Genomic DNA, 19,478 nt, shown 5'->3' with positions numbered 1-19,478 from the left:
AAAAGTACTTCTTCACCCAAAGAGTGATTAACACTTGGAATTCACTGCCACAGGAAGTGGTGGCGGCTACAAGCAAGGACGGCTTCAAAAGGGAATTAGATAGGCATATGGAGCAGAGGTCCATCAGTGGCTATTAGCCACAAGGTATAGATAGGGACTCTGGGGCAAGTGATGCTCTGTCATCTTGGTGCTTTGGGGGGTCAACAGTGGGATGGCTTCTAATGTCCTGGCCCCACTGGTGGACCTCCTGATGGCACTGGTATTTCTGGCCACTGTGTGATACAGAGTGTTGGACTGGATGGGCCTTTGGCCTGATCCAACATTGGCATCTCTTATGTTCTTATGTTCTTAACATTATTTTTTTAAAAAAAAAAAATGAGTTCTTAAGCGAATGCCTGCCCATGCGCTCAAACCGGAAGCTTTTAAAAAAAAAAAATTCAGAGAGTGTTCAGACGGCCCTATTCGCAATAATTGCGAAATCATTGCGAAAGAGGGCTGTTCACATAGGTGAAATCGCGCTTTCAAAGCGCGAGATCCAGGAAAGTACTTGATTTTCCCGGGGTCAGGAAAACCCGCGAGTCTTGCGCGAGTGAGCCTGCTTTGGTGCGGGAGGCGAATTGGCGCGTGTAGACAGAAACTTTAAAAGCGCGAGGGATCAGCAGTGAATCCCGCAATAAACGTCCGTGTGACCAGACCCTTTATTGCACTAGATATAAATGGTTAACAATGGTAAACAGTAGGTTGGATTCTCTCGGCTTTTTAGCTGTGTCTCGCCTAACTCCTTCTTACTCCAGCCCCTGTCTTGTGTGGCTGTTGTCCATGCAGGTCACACAATCCCCAGCTTTCCTTTTTCAGGGATCGGAAAAGGATGCTCCCTCCCTGGGAAAAACTAGCAGGATCCAACCCAGAGCTACTGGGTATGAGATCGAATGACCATTCTGAAACTCCTTAGAACTCTGCTTCTTCCTTCTTGGTTTATTGGGCTGGGTTTTTTGTTTGTTTGTTTGTTTGGTTCACAGAGGCTGATGAGTTACATCCAGGCAATTATTCAGTGCAGTCGATTTCCTGATGCTAAAGTCTAATTTGTGCCCCCCAGCTCCCTCTGTTTGTTTGCATTTCGATTACTTTTTTTTTTTGCTTGTCTTCTCAAGCAAAACACACATGAGGAGGCCTAGATAACGTTCTTGGCTTTGCCAATCCTGTGCTTGTTCCCTTGCCAGGTTGCGAAGCGTGCCGTGGCCAGCCAGCCAGACTCTGTCGATGCAGCTGAGCGAGCAGAGAAGTTCCGGCAGAAGTACTGGGATAAACTTCAGACGCTCCGGCAACAGCCTTTGTAAGTCTGCGCCGCTGGCAGCCAAGGGCTTCAGCCGGGATTGGGTACCTCTCGCTAGAGCAACGCACCTTTTAAACACCAGCTGGGGTTGGGAGTCTCTGAGCTCTCCAATCTGGAATGATTCCACCTGTGGGTCTGTTTTTTGGATGGGTCGGCAGCATTGAAACTGCACCTGAATTGCTTCTGTTGCAGTGTTATTATTTTATCTAAAGGCAACAGCGTGCTGGGTGGGGCTGTTCCCGCCACACCCAAATGTCACAAAATGGAAGGCAGCTGGTGGTCAAAGAGATAAAGAACCATTGGCATCAGTGGCTCCGGAAAACTTCGCCAGTTGAATTGCTTCCAAAGCAGTGAGACAAGGAAGAAGAAGTTGGATTTATACTTCGCCCTTCACTACCCAAGGGAGTCTCAGAGCGGCTTACAAACTCCTTTCCCTTCCCCTCCCCACAACAGACACCCTGTGAGGTAGGTGGGGCTGAGAGAGCTCTTGACAAAAACTGCTCTTTTTCAAGAACAGCTCTTATCAGAACTACGGCTTGCCCAAGGTCATCCAGCCAGGTGCAAGTGGAGGAGTGGGGAATCAACCCCGGTTCTCCCAGATTAGAGTCCACGCACTTAACCACTACACCAAACTGGCTTTCTGTACAGCACTGTCAATAGCTGCTGCGCCAGATATGACAGGATTTGTTCTGGTTTCCATTTAGAGTTGGTTATCATTGCCCAGTAAGGATTCCCTTTCTTCATTTCCGTACAAAACAATCTTAGGTTATGGTAACTTCATCTATTTTTAATCTGCTTGCAAGAATTCTGTTTACCTTCCGTTCCCAAACTCCCCCCTGCTACAAAGGGAGATGTATGGTTCGGAATGACAACTTTGTTGACGGATGTTTCAAAGAAATTCAATCCTGGGAACTTTGGTTGAAGGCAGCAGGAAAAGAGGACGACCCATGGGATGGATTGACTCAATAACGTAAGCCACGGCCCTCGGTGTGCAAGACCTGATCAAGCTGTCAAAGATAGGATGTTCCAGAACACATTAATTCATAGGGTCACCATAAGTTGGAAGCAACTTGATGGCGCTTAACATACACGCAGTTTGTCATATCGTTCTCCTGCCTTACGTATCCTATAGTACGTCAGTCTCCTATTTGGAGGTGCTTTGCATAGAGTTTTGTCAAAAGGAGACCAAATGCATCTAAGTAGGAGCTGCAGTGGCTCACGTGGTTAAGACGCTGAACTGCAGGCTGTGGAAGGTCGTTCAGCAGTTCAAGACCTGAGTGTGCCGCATGACGGAGTGAGCTCCCGTCTCTAGTTCCAGCTCCTGCCAACCTAGCAGTTCGAGAGCAAGAAATTAGAAGTAGATAAATAGGCACCACTTCGGTGAGAAGGTAACAGCGTTCCGTGCGCCTTGGTGTCTAGTCATGCCGGCCACATGACCACTGAAACGTCTTCGGGCAGCGCTGGCTCTTCGGCTTTGAAACGGAGATGAGCACCGCAACCCTAGAGTCTGATTCGACTGGCTTTCGAGCAAGGGAACCTTTACCTTTTAACGCATCTAACTATATACTGTCCCTAGCTCACTATTCCAAGTGGCACTAGATTACTCACCCTTCCCTCAGGATGAGGGTTTCTTCCCTGCAGCAGCCTTCCTTCTGGCTCTGTCCTCTGGGAAGAAGAACAGCTTTTCCTGCTGCACCAGATCTTTTATTCCAAGCCCTCCTCTTTTCCTATTGGTCAATTTTGGCTCCAAAACATCTCGGGCTTCTGGGAGTTGTAGGCCCAGCCTCACCTACTGCTAGCCAGGCTCCCTGGGCCTAGTAGGCCTCTGGTGGCACAGCCCAGATCATGACAAAGCCGCTCTGAGACGCCTTCAGGTGGTGAAGAGCAGAATATAAAAAACATCTCTTCTTCATGGCATCCTCCCCCCACAAGTGCAGACCTGTAAATTAAATGGGACTTCCTTATAATGAGCAGCTAAAAACTATAGAGGGCTTCTGTTAGAATTTCTGGACGGGACGGAGCCCTCCTGATAGGAAACGTTGCAAAGTTAAATAGCTCTTGAAACCAGCTGGAATTAAACTTAAACGATGTTGCGCTGAGCAGTTGATTTGACTCTGGGTTGCTTGGATAACGCATGAAGTCCACGGTGAAAGACCTGTGTGAGCTGTGCAGCAAAAGATAATTCCCCTGCCGGGGGTAAGAGGCAGGCCATTAGCAGTTCTGCTGACCCAGGTGCTCTCGCTTTCCTTTCAGTGCTTATGGCACCTTAACTGTTCGGAGCTTGTTGGATACCAGAGAACACTGCCTGAACGAATTCAACTTCCCAGATCCCTACTCCAAGGTAAGTCCGTCTTCCTACTATTCTGGCTGTAATTAAGTAGCGCTACCTCTCAAAGTACATCCCTCTTATAGGTTATCCTGTTGTAGATGACGAAGGCAGGTCTCTACCCTGAGGAGAGTTTTAGCAGTTGGGAGGGAGGGGAGGATAGGATTGACGCATGTAAATGTGGTTATATGAACTCTGACTTTGTTTCAGTTAGAGCCAAGGGCATTGGAGATCCGGACTCAACAAAAGGAGAGAGAAAAAATTGTTAGGGATTGAAAATAAAGCGGGTCGCGTCGGAATGCCCTTCTGTAGGTCAATGGTGTGGTCAACGTTTGGAAGCCTTTGTGTGGTTCTGGTCATCCCTGTCTCAGAAAGGGTATCGTAGAATTTGGAAAAGGTGAGGCAGGCAAGGTGATTCCAGGGCTGGAACACCTTTCCTGTCCGGAAAGTCTAGAAAGTTCTGGGCTTTTCAGTTCAGGAAAAAAAGGCAGGAGAGGATGTGATACAGAAAATTAGGTCCAGTGTGGAGGAAGGGGATAGAAAGGAACCCCGCCCCCTTCCCCGGAATACTGAAGACTGAGGAGCGCAATGAAGTTGATAGGAAGTAGATTCAGGACAGGCGAAATACCACTTTATGTAATACATCATTTAAGTGGAGTTCTTCCTCTCAGAATATAATGATGGCCTCTAGACCAAAAGTCTTATTAACAGGAGTTGCCTAGATCCATGATAGGTAAACAGAATCTAGAGGTCATGTATCTGTCACCGGGGAGAGGGGGACAAAGCAGGTATGAAATCGGCATTGTTGTCATGTTTATAGGCATTCGGGGGTGGGCAGCTGGCCATACGGCAAACAGGATGCCGGACTGAATGGGCCGTTGGCCCGATCGGAGCAGGGCTCTTATCATGTCCACGTTAAGCCCTCCCCTCCCTTCCTGCTTTCAACTGCACATGGTCTTGCATCTGTCTCGTTTCCCCCCCTTCCCACACCCTTTTCTCATGCAGGTAAAGCAGAAAGAAAACGGCATAGCATTAAAATATTATCAGAGCGTAATCGAGTCCTTGGATGCGTTAGGCTGGGAGGAGAGGCAGTTCGCTCTGGTGAAAGGACTTCTGGCGGGGAATGTCTTCGACTGGGGAGCAAAAGCCGTTTCAGAGTAGGTGTCCCAACTTCTTTCCTGGTCACCATTTCAAAAGAGATGTCCAATGGTCCCGTGTGTTTCTTGTTGCAAGTGCACTAGCAACTTTTGTTCCCCTGCCTATCATTTTTGCCTCATTCCACTAACACGTTAAGGTGTAGCAAATTTGATAACACAGTATAGTATATAACAACAACAAAAAAGCACTGTATAAATAACGCAATCAAAGGCACTGTGCTGAAGTGCAAAGGGACAAAGAATATTTATATAACACAAATGTGTACAAACAGATATAATATAGCATATGCATATGACATAACAACAACACAGAGTGTACAAAAGAAGCCGGCACACAGGACACAGGACGAAGACTCCGGATTCCAATCTTCGTTTCGTTGATACTTCTTCAGTTGTACCATACAGCTTCATCTCGTGCTCAATATATAGAAGCCTTCGTGTTATTATGCAGGGAAAAATATCCACAATTCACATCAAGCTAGTTTAAGCAGGGCAGCCAATCATCAGCAGAAGAACATTCTTACATTCTCAGAGGCTTACTTGAGCAGATGGATTCCTTTTCCCCCTTGCTTGTATTTAGTTGTGCAGAAACCCAGAAGGGGGAGATCTCTTCCTTCTTTACCACTGTGTAGCATTCAGCGTTTGGCTTTCTGCATCTCTATATAGATAACCTTTTCTTTTTTATGTGTCTGTTGGGCGGGGGGGAGGGGTGTCTGATGCTTGAAGGGGGGGGGAAATGGTTTCTTCGAGGACTCCCATCAGTTAGGATGCCCGTTCCATCTCCAGCTGCTCCTGGTGCAGCATCTGATCCCAAGGACCCACCCCTCCAGTCCTCACGGCAAAGCTGATGGAAGCAAAGGAGACTTCAGCCTAAACAGCAACAGAGAATCTCTCCCTCTGCACCTCAGCTGCTCATTCCAGTTCTTGAGTCCAAATCCAGACAAAGAGGAGCGAACAGCTAAGGAGATTGCTGCTGTCAGCATATTGCTGTTTATGTTCGGAAGGAAGGGGTTAAAGGGCCCTTTGCTGGCTTATTAGACTAGCTGTCAGCTAGGATTTTATGCTAATCCCACCTGGCTAGCCAGTTTTGTCATTTAAGGCCACAAGCAAGTCAAGCAACGTGGATTGATGCCTTCATGCATTTGTGGGCTGGTTTGGGAATCCCCATGCAGGTCAAGGTGTGTGTAAAGGGTGTGTGTCGGGGGGGGGGGCATTTCTGAATCTTCCGGACTGGTGTTTTCTTGAGATATCTCTTCCCAAATGCACTTTCCTTTCCTTCTCAGAACATCATCTCCTAGTGTCCAGTGTCTCTTTCAGTCTTTTATGGCTAGTACAATATACTTGCTTGTTCCCCTTTTGGGCCAACTGTTCATGTATGCAAAAAATAAAATAAAAATTCAACAAAATCCCAGCATGTGTTTGTCCAGCTGCAGAGTTCTTTGAACAGTGTGTTTGTGTATGATCGTTCTTCCTAACAACGTTTCCGTTCTCTCTTTTTCTCTCTCCCAATGCCAGAGTCCTTGAAACAGAGCCGCAGTTCGGATTTGAAGAGGCCAAGGAAAAATTGCAAGGTGCTTGGGGGGGGGGCTTTCTTTGTTACATAACTGAGTTATCTACGCGGATAAGAAAGGGCAGCCTGTCTTCTTTACAAAGACAAATTAAATCTCACATTTAAAAAAAAAAATGGTTGGTTGCACTCTTATGCATTTTTCTAAGTCTCCCTGAACCCTGTTAACTTGTCTTTGTAAATAAAAGTCTTTGTAAGTAACATCTTTGTAAATAAAATTGATCTCTCATAGACAGTTCCTTCTATGGAAACCACAAGAGCCAGTTTGGTGTAGTGGTTAAGTGTGTGGACTCTAATCTGGGAGAACCGGGTTTGATTCCCCACTCCTCCACTTGCACCTGGCTGGATGACCTTGGGCAAGCCGTAGTTCTGGCACAGCTGTCCTTGAAAAAGAGCAGTTTCTGTCAGAGCTCTCTCAGGCCCACCCACCTCACAAGGTGTCTGTTGTGAGGAGGGGAAGGGAAAGGAGTTTGTAAGCCTCTCTGAGACTCCTTTGGGTAGTGAAGGGCGGGGTATAAATCCGATCTCCTCTTCTTCTCTTCTAATAGGAAACTGAGCCGTGCAGGAGAATTGTAGTTCATTGTAGCTCCTCCATAGCCCATATTATCATGTGAAATTCTCTTGGATGGGAGATCACCAAGGAAGTATAGGGTCGCTACGCAGAGGCAGGCAATGACAAACATCTCTTGCCTTGAAAACCTTAAGGGGCCACCGATCATCAGCTGAGACATGATGGCATTTTACACACACAGAGTCCTCTGATTTTTTTGACATGCACAGGACATCAGGCTTGTCTCAGAGACGCACGCACACACCCACCCAACCATGAAACTTTGTTCTAATCTTAGTCCAGCATTCAGAAGTGCTATTTGGGTAGGCGACAATAATAATAATTTTATAATAATAATAATATACTTTATTGTCATTGTACATAGTACAACGAAATTAAAGATGCAGTCATTTCGGTGATCTACAACAATATTCATACACACACACACACCATTCACTACTGTCCCATAACTCCCTTAAGGTTCACATAACAACTTAAAACCACCAATGTCACCCAAATTCCAATTTCATACAGCATTTAAGGCAATAATAGCTCTCGAATAAAAACTATTTTTTAATCTATTTGTCCTTGCTTTAATTGTCCTATATCTTCTGCCCGAAGGCAGCGGTTCAAACAGCGAATGTTCAGGATGTGACAAGTCCTGCAAAATGTTCATTGCTTTTTTCAAACATCGAGAACTATACAATTCCTCCAGGGATGGGAGAGGGCAGCCAATGATCTTCTGGGCTGTGATGATAACTCTCTGGAGTGCTTTCCTCTCCACAGCCGTACAACTGGCAAACCAGGCACAGACACAATATGTTAAAATGCTCTCTATTGAGCAGCGATAGAAGGACATCAGTGTTTTCTCGCTCAAGTTATTTTTCTTTAAAAGTCTGAGAAAAAAGAGCCTCTGCTGGACCTTCTTCACCAGAGCAATGGTGTTAGCGCTCCAGGTCAAATTTTGCTCAATAGTCACTCCCAAAAACTTAAAAGTAGCCACCCAACTGGCCCCTTCCCAGCTTATCTGAGGTCAGGGATCCTCCGAACCTCCAGAGGGTCACCTGGAAAACGAGCGGCTTTGGGCATTTGCTTCAGCCGGAGGAAGCACTTGTGTGTCTGCTCCGAATACGCCCGCAAAACTGATAACCCGTTTGGTTTTTCTTTATGTCCATCGTACAGAGCGCCCTTGGCTAGAAGATTCCTACAACGAGTGGCTCGAGCGGCTCAAGGTAAGCCCCGCCTCTGCCTTTTGAGTCCTGACTGACGCACTGTTGGGTAAATACCTCGGACTCTTGGAGCGCATGCCGCTGAGTTCATCCCTGAGTGATACTTTATTTCTTTTTTTTCTTCCTTTGCAGGGCTCCCCTCATAAATGTGCCTTGATTTTTGCAGATAACAGTGGGATTGACATCATTTTAGGCGTCTTCCCCTTTGTCAGGGAACTGCTGTCAAGGGGCACAGAGGTCAGTTGAGTTACGGTGACGCACTAAGGTAAAAGGCCTCCCACGAGCTTGAACAGCACTGCGAATCTTTCTTCTTTTGATAAGATAATTGTTGCAGAGGAGGGAGGGAGGGGTGATACACAGGGGTCCCCAGCCTTTTTGATCCGGTGGGCACAAAATGGCTGCTGCAGGAGGTGGGCCCAGCCACGGAAGGGCTGCCACGGTTCACCTGCAGTCACACAGTGAGGATCCTTCTGCTGTGGTGGTAGCTGCCACCGAAGCAGCGTTTGTAAAAAATCTGCACAGCCAATCCAATCTCCAGCAGCCAATGAGAAAGCATGCTGGGCAAAAGCACCACCCACACTTGGTGGGCGCCAGGGAAGGTGGCAGTGGGCACCACGTTGGGGACCCCTGAGATAATCTGAGCATCAGTATGGCCGGTGCAGCCTGGGAGGGGCCTCCCGTACTAAGCAGACAACTGGACAGAAAGCTGTAGGGGGCTGTATACTCCAGCTGTTGTTAGACCGATATCGTATTGGAAGTGGCGTGGTGGGATTTCAAGAAGGGGCGGTGCCAGCCCTGTGCAGTCAACATGTTTTTGTTCGTGACTCCTTGAGGATCAGCCTGAACGTTCAAATTAACCTTGGGGAACAAGGGCTAGGCGGAAGGGAGGGCAGGGAGCTGTTCCTGTTGGCGGCAGAGGAGAGGACTCTCAGGGCAGGCAGGTACCAGCCGGGTATTAAGAGAAACTTCGTTACAGTCAGAGTTGTGCAGCAGTGGGATCAGCTGTCCGGGGAGGTGGTGAGCTCCCCCTCCCTGGCAGTCCTAAAGCGGCGAGTGGACAAACCCTTGTCAGGGATGCTCTAGGCTGATTCCTGCACTGAGCAGGGGGCTGGACTGGATGGCCCGTGTGGCCCCTTCCGACTCTGGGATTCTATGAAGGCGGCCAAACAGAGCTGAGCCAATGTGACGTTTCAGGGTGTCGCTGAGTATGCAGAACTGGTGATGCATAGCTGCTAAGAAGCAGAACTACAGATCAGGAATCACAGAATCATAGAGTTGGAAGGGACCTTCAAGGTCATCTGGTCCAACCCCCTGCACAATGCAGGAAATTCACAAATACCTCCCCCCCCCACACACACCCAGTGACCCCTGTTCCCCTAGTTCAGATGAGCTCCCCAGGTGGCCTGGGGCAAGCTGCTGTCTCAGTTTCATCTGCCCACCTGCACCATGGGTGTCACAACACTGACCACCCTTATGGAGTTCTGGTTGGGACTACAGCAAGTTAAATGAACATGGAGCACTTTGAATATGCAGAGGTAAAGGTAAAGGTTCCCTTGCTCGAAAGCCAGTCGAATCCGACTCGAGGGTTGCGGTGCTCATCTCCGTTTCCAAGCCGAAGAGCCAGCACTGTCCAAAGACGTTTCCGTGGTCATGTGGCCGGCATGACTAAACACCAAGGTGCACGGAACGCTGTTACCTTCCCACCAAATTGGTACCTATATATCTACTTGCAATTTCTTGCTTTCGGACTGCTAGGTTGGCAGGAGCTGGAACTAGAGATGGGAGGGCTGTATAAATACCAAGACAACCATGGCCATCCTCAATGCTGCTTCTTTTAAAATGGTGATAACCCCATTAATTTCCATTTGGGGGGGTATGATAGAGGGTTGTAAAATTATGAACAGGGTGGGAAGAGTTGACACAGAATGGTTTCTCCCCCTCCCAAAATACTAGAAGTCAAGGGCATCCAATTAAACTGATGGGCAGTAGATTTCATGATGGACAAAAAAGAATATTTCTTTACACAGTGAGTGAATAAATGTGGGGTTTGCTGCCAGAAGATGTGGTGGTGGCCGCAGGCATAGATGGCTTTAGAGGAGGATTAGACAGATTGATGGAGGAGAGGGCTGTCAGCGGCTACTAGCCATCATGACTAAAAGGAATCTCCACATTCAGAGGCAATAAACCTCTGAATCCCAGTGCCGGGAGACAACATCTGGGAAAGGCCTCGGCCTCCATGCCCTGTTGCTGGCCCTCCAGAGGAACTGGTTCGCCACTGTATGAGGCAGGATGCTGGACTGGATGGCCTTTTTTACGTTCTTATCAGGGGAAGGCCTCGGTCTCTGTGCCCTGTTGTTGGCCATTCAGAGGAACTGATTGGCCACTGTTTGAGACAGGATGTTGGGCTAGGTGGACCACTGGTCTGATCCAGCAGGGCTGTTCTTATGTTCTTATCAGGGGAAGGCCTCGGTCTCCATGCCCTGTTGTTGGCCCTCCAGAGGAACTGGTTGGCCACTGTGTGAGGCAGGATGCTGGGCCGGATGGACCACTGGTCTGATCCAGCAGGGCCTTTCTTACGTTCTTATTGGCCACTGTGTGAGGCAGGATGCTGGGCTAGGTGGACCACTGGTCTGATCCAGCAGGGCTCTTCTTGTGTTCTTATCAGGGGAAGCCCTCGGCCTCTGTGCCCTGTTGTTGGCCCTCCAGAGGAACTGGTTGGCCACTGTGTGAGGCAGGATGCTGGGCTGGATGGACCACCAGTCTGATACAGCAGGGTTCTTATGTGTGAACCAGGCCTAAAGGCAAACGCAGTGCAGGAAGAGGCCTAAATCCTTTAGCGGGAGCTGCTTTGTCCCTTTCCCATCTCTCCCTGTGAAGCTGGGTTTGGGCAGTGGCTGATAATGGAACTACGTTGGAGTCCTCAGCGGCAGGGATGAAAAGGGTAAGGGAGGACACGGCTGTACCCCAAGCGCTATGTGTGTTTTTGTGTGCATTAAACTGTGTTACAGTCAATCCGGAAAATGTCCTGGAAAAAGCTAGGGCAGTGGGAGACGGCCGGGCAGAGCTCCCCTATGTAATCAACCATTTTACTCTCCGGAAGGCGGAGGGACGTCTCTTTAAAAATTTAGGAAGTCTGAGCAGCAGTAGCAACATGAGCCAGGCCTTTAGTGTCTCTGTCTGGACTTGAAGTTCCAGAGCGGCTGACAGTCACCTCGCTGGAGTTTACAGAGCGGTCTGCTACGGTGGGCTCAAGTGGTTAAGACGCTGAACTGCAGGCTGTGGAAGGTCAGTAGTTCAGCAGTTCGAGACCCGGGTGCCGCATGACGGAGTGAGCTCCCGTCTCTAGTTCCAGCTCCTGCCAACCTAGCAGTTCGAAAGCAAGAAATTGCAAGTAGATAAATAGGTACCACTTTGGTGGGAAGGTCACAGCGTTCCGTGAGCCTTGGTGTTTAGTCATGCCGGCCACATGACCACGGAAACGTCTTCGGACAGCGCTGGCTCTTCGGCTTGGAAACGGAGATGAGTGCCGCAACCCTAGAGTCAGACTTGACTGGCTTTCGAGCAAGGGACCCTTTACCTTTACCTGCTGTTTCACAGACTCGTTTTATGGATCGTCTGTAGGAAAATGTTTAACTAGAGAGGCGGAAGGGAATCTGTGGCCTTGAAATTCACTGCTCAGTATAAACGGAGTTAGAATTGACCTCCCACACGCCTCTTGATCTCTCCTTTGGTTACCTTTTAGCGGCGGAAAGTGCAGTCAGGTCTCGGCCATCTTGCGGCGACCACATAGGGTTTTTGGGGCATGAGGCGAGCAGAGGTGCCTGCCTCCGCATAGCAACCCCGTTCTTCCTCGGTGGTCTCCCATCCAAGTCCTAACCAGGACCGACCCTGCTTAGCTTCCAAGATCTGACGAGATTGGTCTAGCCTGGGCCATCCAGGTCAGGGTCGGTGGCCTTTCAGGAGCTTAAAAATCCAATAGTCTTAGAAAAGGTGTCTCGAGAACTGGAACGGGGAATATGAGTAAAATCCTAATTACTTTTTAAATAGTCGTGAGCGTCTAGAATGGTCTTCTGCCAAAACAACCAACCTCTCTCTCTCTCTCTCGTCTCTCCCTCTCTATCCACTGCAGGTGATATTGGCTTGTAATTCTGGACCTGCTCTGAACGATGTAACCTATTCCGAGTCCCTGTTTGTCACAGAAAGGATAGCAGCTACGGACGCCATCATACGGTGAGGGCCAGTTTGCCGTTTCCCTCTGTCCTCTCCTCAGAATACTCCTCCCGACACTTACAAAAAACTCACCTCGATTCTCCTTGCTGCAGCTAGATCGGCGATCGCGGCAATTTGGAAATCCCTTGCACCCAGTGTTCCCCCCGAGCTGAGTTAGTGTGAGCCAGCTCACAGTTTTCTTAGCCTCCGGCTCACCCATTTTTGTCTTAGCTCAGGAAGGATGGCTCCAGAGCAAACTAAGGTATGCAGTCGCCAAATCGCTCGCTCACAACTTTAATGCCAGCAGCTCAGAAAGCAGAATTTTTTGCTCACAAAACTCCACAGCTTAGAGCAAGGGTGGCCAGACTTGCTTAACGTAAGAGCCACATAGAATAAACGTCAGATGTTTGAGAGCTGCAAGTCATGAACAGATACCACGCACCCGTTTTAATTGGAAAATATGCAAATCTGCTTTTTATTAACAATTAAACGAGACTGCCAAAATAAAAACAAAAGGGGGGAAAACAGAGATTGATAATGATATTTATTTGTCCAGTGATATTTATTTGTTTGCTAATGATATTTATTTGTCTATGAGAGAGAGAAATAGAGAGAGAGAGGTGGAAAGAAAGAACGAAAGCAGTGGAAAGAGAAAGAAACAAGGCAAGCAAATAGATGGGGGCGGGAAAGGAAGGGGGAGAAAGAGAGAGAAAGAGAAAGACAGGTGGAAAGAACACTGGCTGGGGAAAGGGAAGACCAATCATGGAAGCAGGCCTCCCCTTTGCTTCCCCAGCCGCCCTGCCAGGAGCCACACAATATGTGTGAAAGAGTGACATGCGGCTCCCAAGCTACAGTTTGGCCACCCCTGCCTTAGACCAAGCTCAGACTGACTTGACTAAGACCTCTTCTAGACTTGTCCTGACTTGGGCACCAGTATTACAATTTACGGCTGAACAGGAACTCCTCCCATCAAATCCAAGCTGCCGTATGCGGCTTCATTTTTAATACCCCCTTTGTTCGGGCACGCTGTCGGGACTCCTCTTGCTTGACAGGGCTTCAGCGCTCCCCTGACTCATCTACCTTTCATCGGCTTCTCCGGTTTTCTATCCTAGGATGCTTAATAGTTTTTCTGTCCTACAGTGTTTGACAGATTTTTTCAAGTGTATATTATTCTGCTATGTGATCTTAATGACTGTACTGTGTTTCTAATTCTAATAAAGTTAAAAAAAAAACAGTAAAAAAGCATAGTCTTCCCGTAAACCTCGGTGAGGTCCGGCATGGTGCAAAATTTGGACTCTCACCAGGAATGAGGAGCTTTGGAGTCTGCCGTCTGATCCCCACTGCCTGCCATGAAGCTCACTAAGCGAGCTTTGGTGGATTCAAACTTTGTTTCAAGCGAGCTTTGGTCAGTCACGCTGTCGTGGCCTCAGGTTTCTCGCGCTCTTGTCAAAGGATGGTCAGAAACAGAAAATGCAAAGATCTATTTCTGTAGGAGAACACCTGCTTCGCAGGCAGAAGGGCCCAGATTCAATCTTTCCCGTCACTTTCTAAAAAGAGATTGGGTAGCTGGAAAGATGTCTTTCCGTGCCTGAGCCTCCAGAGAGTCACTGCTAGGTAGGGAAGGCAGTGCTGAGCTAGATGGACCAGTGGCCTGGCTTATGTCATTCAGTCTCCTGTCCTCCCTTGACTTCCCAAGCTCGGAAGATCGTGGGTTTCTCCTGGCTGGAACATCCTGCAGTTCCTTCTTCCAACTGTATTGGATGACCCTTTTAGAATTCAGTCTCTCTCTTCTCTTTCTAGATCTGCCTTGAAGGAAGAAAAGCTGCTTTTGGTACAAACAGGCTCCAGTTCCCCATGCTTGGACCTCAGGTAAAGAGTGCCATCATCTGTCTGTATACTCAAAGCAAAGAGCATGTGGGTCCCATCCTCCTCTTACGTTTCGAGCTGGGCAGGAGCAGTTCTGCACGGATAATGCCAATGCTTGGGTAGGGGGACGTAACTCACCACAAGGGGGCAAAGAGCCATTCTCTTTCTAGCCCGGTTAGCTCTCTATGTGCCATCTAGCACAACTACCTTTTTAAAAAGCATTCTAAATCACCGAAGACCGTTTCCATCTTAAGAGAGGCGTGATGAAGTGTGTGCTGGATTTCATGCTGCTTAGGTTTTCTGAAGGTAATCTGGAAGCCTCTGGAGGGTAGTTCTGGACAGCCGGGCAGATGTGAAATCGACACATAACTAAGAATTCTGAAGTGCCACTGACATGAAATGCGTTTTTTAAGACCTGTGCCTGTGCAGGGTAAACTGTGGAGGCAAGCCCTTGGGCAAGATCAAGCCATGCATCTCAGTTGTGTGTCTCCCCTGCCAGCCTCAACAAAATACGAGCGATCCTATGAAATTCTAAACACTTCAGGGCTGATAGGGCTCACGGGCAGGCTAGGTTTAGCTCAGTTGAAAGCGGAGCCTGAGTCCGTTTTGATATTCAGAAAGGGTCTGAGGTGTTGCAGAAACTTTTAATGCGCAGGGAGAGCTGGAGTCAGGGATGGGTTCCCTGGGCGCAGGTGCTGGCCAATGAGGGCTGTGCATCTGCTGTTTCCAAATATGGAACTAGGGAACCTGGCCATGCTGTACCTGAGACCCTGTTATGCCCTCGGCTTTGATGCGCACATTGACCTTCCCCTGCCCGCCCTTCCTTCCCCTCGTTCTGGTTTTGAGGGGGTAGAGCAGTTAGTTAGCAAGCGGTTGCCGTCCAAGTCCTCCTTGAAGAATTTTATTTATTTATTTTTGTAATTGACTTGTGCTGGTTATTTATTTATTTGATTTATATCCCTCCCTCCCCGCCAGGGCAGCTTACATAAAATTTGACAAGTAAAACAACAATTATAAACATGGCTATAAAAACAAGACTTAAAGGGCTAGTATCAGTTTATATGGTGACGGTGAGGTAGTAATAGCAACAATTATAAACATAGCTATAAAAACAAGACTTAAAGGGCTAGTATCAGTTTATACGGTGACGGCGAGGTAGTAATAGTAACAGGCATACTAAAAAAAATAGTCGTTACAGTTTTGCGAAGCGTAGGCTGTTGATGGTGGCATCGGGCACAGGGTCTTAGTTGTTGAATGCGGCTCCTTAACTGAAGGCCTGGTGGAAGAGCTCCGTCTTGCAGGCCCCGCGGCACTGTAAAAGGTCGCGCAGGGCCCTAGTATCTTCTGGGAACACACCCTTCCCCAGCAAGTCTGTAGAGGGCACGCTGTTGGCAGGAAAGAAGATTTTTAACACGTCCGCAGTGCTTGGAAAAGCATGTTGTTTTGCGCCTGCGGCCGGTCGTGCCTCGGCTGTGCTTTCCTGTCTTTAGAAAGCTGCCGGAGCTCTGGGGTTCAGAGAGCGCACAGAATTGCAGAGAGCTTTAGCATCTCTTGTTAGTTTTAATTGGCTCTTAAAAGTTCCAGTACATCAAAACATCCAGGTGAGTCCATCCCTCTGGGTCATCTGGCCGAGAATCCTTTTTTTGGCTGCACACCCTGTTCTCAAGGATGCTGATGGCGGCAGAAGAAACGTCTGAGAGCACTAAAGCCTCGTTGGAGAGCTTTTGGCTCTTTTGTTCAAGAGGTGGTGTTAGCAGGTTAATCACCGGCAGCACGCTGAGCCCGCATCAGCTTCTGCACATTGGTCTCAGAGCCTGCCTGGCAGGTGCTGAAGTGGAGACCATGATTTAAGGACAAGAAGGGGGGAGTGATATAATACTAGTCGGGGGGTGGGCTGACTTTGGGGCAAACCACTGAGTGTCTTTTCCGTGGCCCCGATTGGTGCTTGTCTGAGTCTAGTGAGAGCTCAGAAAAATGAGTATCTTGCCATTTACCTTACAAGCTGTGACTTTTCTTATTGAAGAGAGATCCCAACTCGGTAAAGCCAGTTCACCATGTGCACGCCAGCAGGACAGCGATGTACATTGTGGGAATGATAGGATTAGACTGCACTAGACTCCCTGCAGCGAGCCGAGCCAGTGGGCGTTCCTTTGCAGATTGCTAGGGACTTCTCTTTCTTTCGTGCCACTAAGGGAAGCCATTTGTTAAGTGCATGGTGGGCTGTGCTGGAGAAGCTTGGTGCCCCCTGCGGTGTTCCCTCTGAGCCAAGTTAGTGTGAGCTAGCTCACAGTTTTTTTAGCTTCCGGCTCACACATTTTTGTGTGAGTCTGGTGTAGTGGCTAAGTGTGTGGACTCTAATCTGGGAGAACCGGGTACGATTCCCCACTCCTCCACTTGCAGCTGCTGGATGACCTTGGGCAGGCCATAGTTTTGTCAGAGCTCTCTCAGCCCCACCTACCTCACAGGGTGTCTGTTGTGGGGAGGGGAAGGCATTTGTAAGCCACTCCGAGTGAAAGGCGGGGTATAAATCCAGTCTCTTCTCTCTTCTTCTTGTCTTAGTTCAGGAAGGATGGCTCCAGAGCAAACTAATTTATGCAGCAGTCAAATCGCTCGCTCACAACTTTTAATGCCAGTCGCTCACAAAGTAGAAATTTTGCTCACAAGACTCCACAGCTCAGAAGGAGCACTGGATAACTGCTTGTGGAGTAAAAGTCGTGGTCCCCGGATTCCCTGAAATGATCCCCGGTGTGCTCGGTTAGATGCTCTGCTCCTTCCTTTGTGGTGTCCAGTCCCAAAATGACACACGTCACCCCAGACTTCCCCCGTCCGCAGTTACATTGGCTTGCATTCTAACCAACAATGCAGCCCGTGTAGTGGTAAAACTCCCCCCCCCCTTGATAGTTTGAGTTGCTTTCCCCACTCTTGGCAGATCCGTCTTACTGGTAGTGACTCTGGGAATCCCGCTGTCAGGTTCCCAGTCAAATCACTCTCCAGACACACTCTGGCAGTGAATGCTTTATTGAGAGATATGAGATGCTATGGGTTTAAGCTCTTTGTTAGGACTGATTTGCAGAGGCAGGAAAGTACAAGATATACAGGGAAAATGCCAAAATTCCATGCACACCTATGTCAGCATGACTACAGCGCCTCTGAAAGATACACAGCCACTATCTAGCCAAACACAGTCTTCTCCAAGGAGAGTTACCAAGCAATACTCCCTAGCAAGCTACCAACATACACTCCCCCCCCCCCCAAGAAATTCAGTGGCAAGCGAGGGCAGCGATAAGAATACCAGATACAGGCAGTTGTAAAGCAGGGATTAACAATTCAACTAATTCAGCGAACCCAGATGTCAGGTGCCTTAGCTTGATACCTGCGTCCAGGGCTTTTTTTTGTAGAAAAAGCCCAGCAGGAACTCATTAGCATAATAGGCCATACCCAACAGCAGAAACTCATTAGCATATTAGGCCACACCCCTGATAGTGTAGCGCATTAGCACATTAGGCCACACCCCCATGTTACCAGAAGTGTGGTCATCCAGCCACACCCACCTTTCCCTTCTTATTCTGTTTACCTTGTTTGTTGTCAAAAGCCAGGGCTTTTTTGGTAGCAGGAACTCCTTTGCATGTTCGGCCACACACCCCTAATGTAGCCAATCCAAATGAGTTTCTGCTGTTGGGTGTGGCCTGTTATGCTAATGAGCTCCTGCTGGGCGTGGCCAACTCAGGAGCCAGCCGGAACTCCGTTCCTGAGCGTTCCCGCCCCAAAATAGCCCTGCCTGCGTCCCATCAACTTGGCTTGATTCTGTCAGACAGTCTCTCTCTCCCCCCCACCTTCCTCAGTTCTCTGGTTCTCGTTGCAGCCGGCTAGACAAAGGCTTGGCCAACCTCGTCCGGGAGCGGAAGACGGACCTGGTCATCATCGAAGGGATGGGCCGCGCCATCCACACAAACTACTATGCAGAGCTCAAGTGCGAAAGCCTCAAGCTCGCCGTCATCAAGAACTCCTGGCTGGCCGATCGCCTCGGTGGGAAGCTCTTCAGTGTCATTTTCAAGTATGAGGTGCCCCTCAAATGAGCCAGTCGAGGAGGAGGAGGAAGCTGAAGGACTTGCGGGAGGGAGCGCCGGCAGTGGCTGTCGGAACTGGACTTGCACTAGTTTTACTTTAATTGTAAAGAATGTATTTTTATTACCACCGGGGGGGGGGGGGGGGGGATTACTGTATGTATAATTATATATATATCACTCATATTGTTTTTTCGGTAAGTGTTTATTTTAATGCTGCAGTATTTGTGATGGGGAAAGACTTGATTTTTTTTTTTTTTGTTCTGTGACACATTCGTATTTGAGATATTTAAATGTCAATTAAATCTCTTTTTATATTTTGGGCCTAAGTATACACCAGCCATTACTTGGCACATACCAAATAGAGTTTTTAAACAGCAGAAAAGTCTGATTCTTGCCTGGTTTTGAGGGTGTCGGATGTCTTCTTCAGCTCCTTGTGTGCTGTTCAGTTACCGCCCCAACAATGTTGTTTCACACTGTTGAAATATAGACATGAGGAAGGAGAGAATGTGGGTGCTGGGGGGGGGGGTAAGTTGTGAATTTCCTGTGTTGTGCAGGGGGTTGGACTACATGACCCTCCAGGTCCCTTCCAGTTCTATGTTCCGATTTAGCCGCTACCTGCTTCTCTCTGTTTCAGGTATTAGTTGTTTGTCTGCAGTTGCTTGTGTAACTAGAGCCTAATTCATGATGCTCCTCTCTCCTTGTTTTATGTTCACAACAACCCTGTGAGATAGGTATGGCAAAGTGTGGGTAATCGGCCCAGTGAATTTTGTGGCTGGGAAGGGGGAGGTGAGTCCAGATCTCCCTAGCCATCTTCTAACCACATCCTCACACTGGGTCTCAGGGGATGTGCTGATGTGTCCTGAGTCCCTAAGACAGCAATCTCCCCATGTTCAGTCTAAATTTAACATTTTCCAGGGCAAATCTGAGTGAATAAATGTCAGCCTTACCAGCTGTGTAATTTGCACATTGAGAAATTGGGACCACCAACAGTTTTGGTTCTTAAAGACTGAGTGATTGAATCGTCTGCCTCCGAGTGCCGAAGAATAGATTCTTTTGAATGATGGTGCTGGAGAAGACTCTTGAGAGTCCCTTGGACTGCAAGGAGATCAAATCAGTCAATCCTAAAAGAAATCAACCCTGACTGTTCCCTGGAAGGCCAGATACTGAAGCTGAA

General features: G+C 48.3%; 1 protein-coding gene across 1 annotated transcript in view; it reads left to right on the top strand.

The window, feature by feature from the left end:
* PANK4 (pantothenate kinase 4) overlaps positions 1 to 18,432 on the top strand; it is a 53,562-nt gene extending 35,130 nt beyond the window's left edge. Inside the window, exons 11-19 of the mRNA XM_015425302.1 lie at positions 1,221 to 1,333; positions 3,587 to 3,674; positions 4,665 to 4,816; positions 6,332 to 6,387; positions 8,116 to 8,165; positions 8,295 to 8,399; positions 12,292 to 12,392; positions 14,172 to 14,240; positions 18,100 to 18,432. Of these exons, the coding sequence (XP_015280788.1) occupies positions 1,221 to 1,333; positions 3,587 to 3,674; positions 4,665 to 4,816; positions 6,332 to 6,387; positions 8,116 to 8,165; positions 8,295 to 8,399; positions 12,292 to 12,392; positions 14,172 to 14,240; positions 18,100 to 18,313 (948 nt within the window). The 3' untranslated portion in view covers positions 18,314 to 18,432. The remainder of the gene's footprint in view (positions 1 to 1,220; positions 1,334 to 3,586; positions 3,675 to 4,664; positions 4,817 to 6,331; positions 6,388 to 8,115; positions 8,166 to 8,294; positions 8,400 to 12,291; positions 12,393 to 14,171; positions 14,241 to 18,099) is intronic.
* Positions 18,433 to 19,478: the final 1,046 nt, after the last annotated feature.

The sequence above is a fragment of the Gekko japonicus genome, unplaced genomic scaffold (genome assembly GCF_001447785.1).
Source record: "Gekko japonicus isolate JY-2015 unplaced genomic scaffold, Gekko_japonicus_V1.1 scaffold135, whole genome shotgun sequence".
Taxonomy (NCBI): Eukaryota; Metazoa; Chordata; class Lepidosauria; order Squamata; family Gekkonidae; genus Gekko; species Gekko japonicus.
Note: the sequence above shows the minus strand (reverse complement) of the source record. Positions and strands in the feature narration are given on the sequence as shown.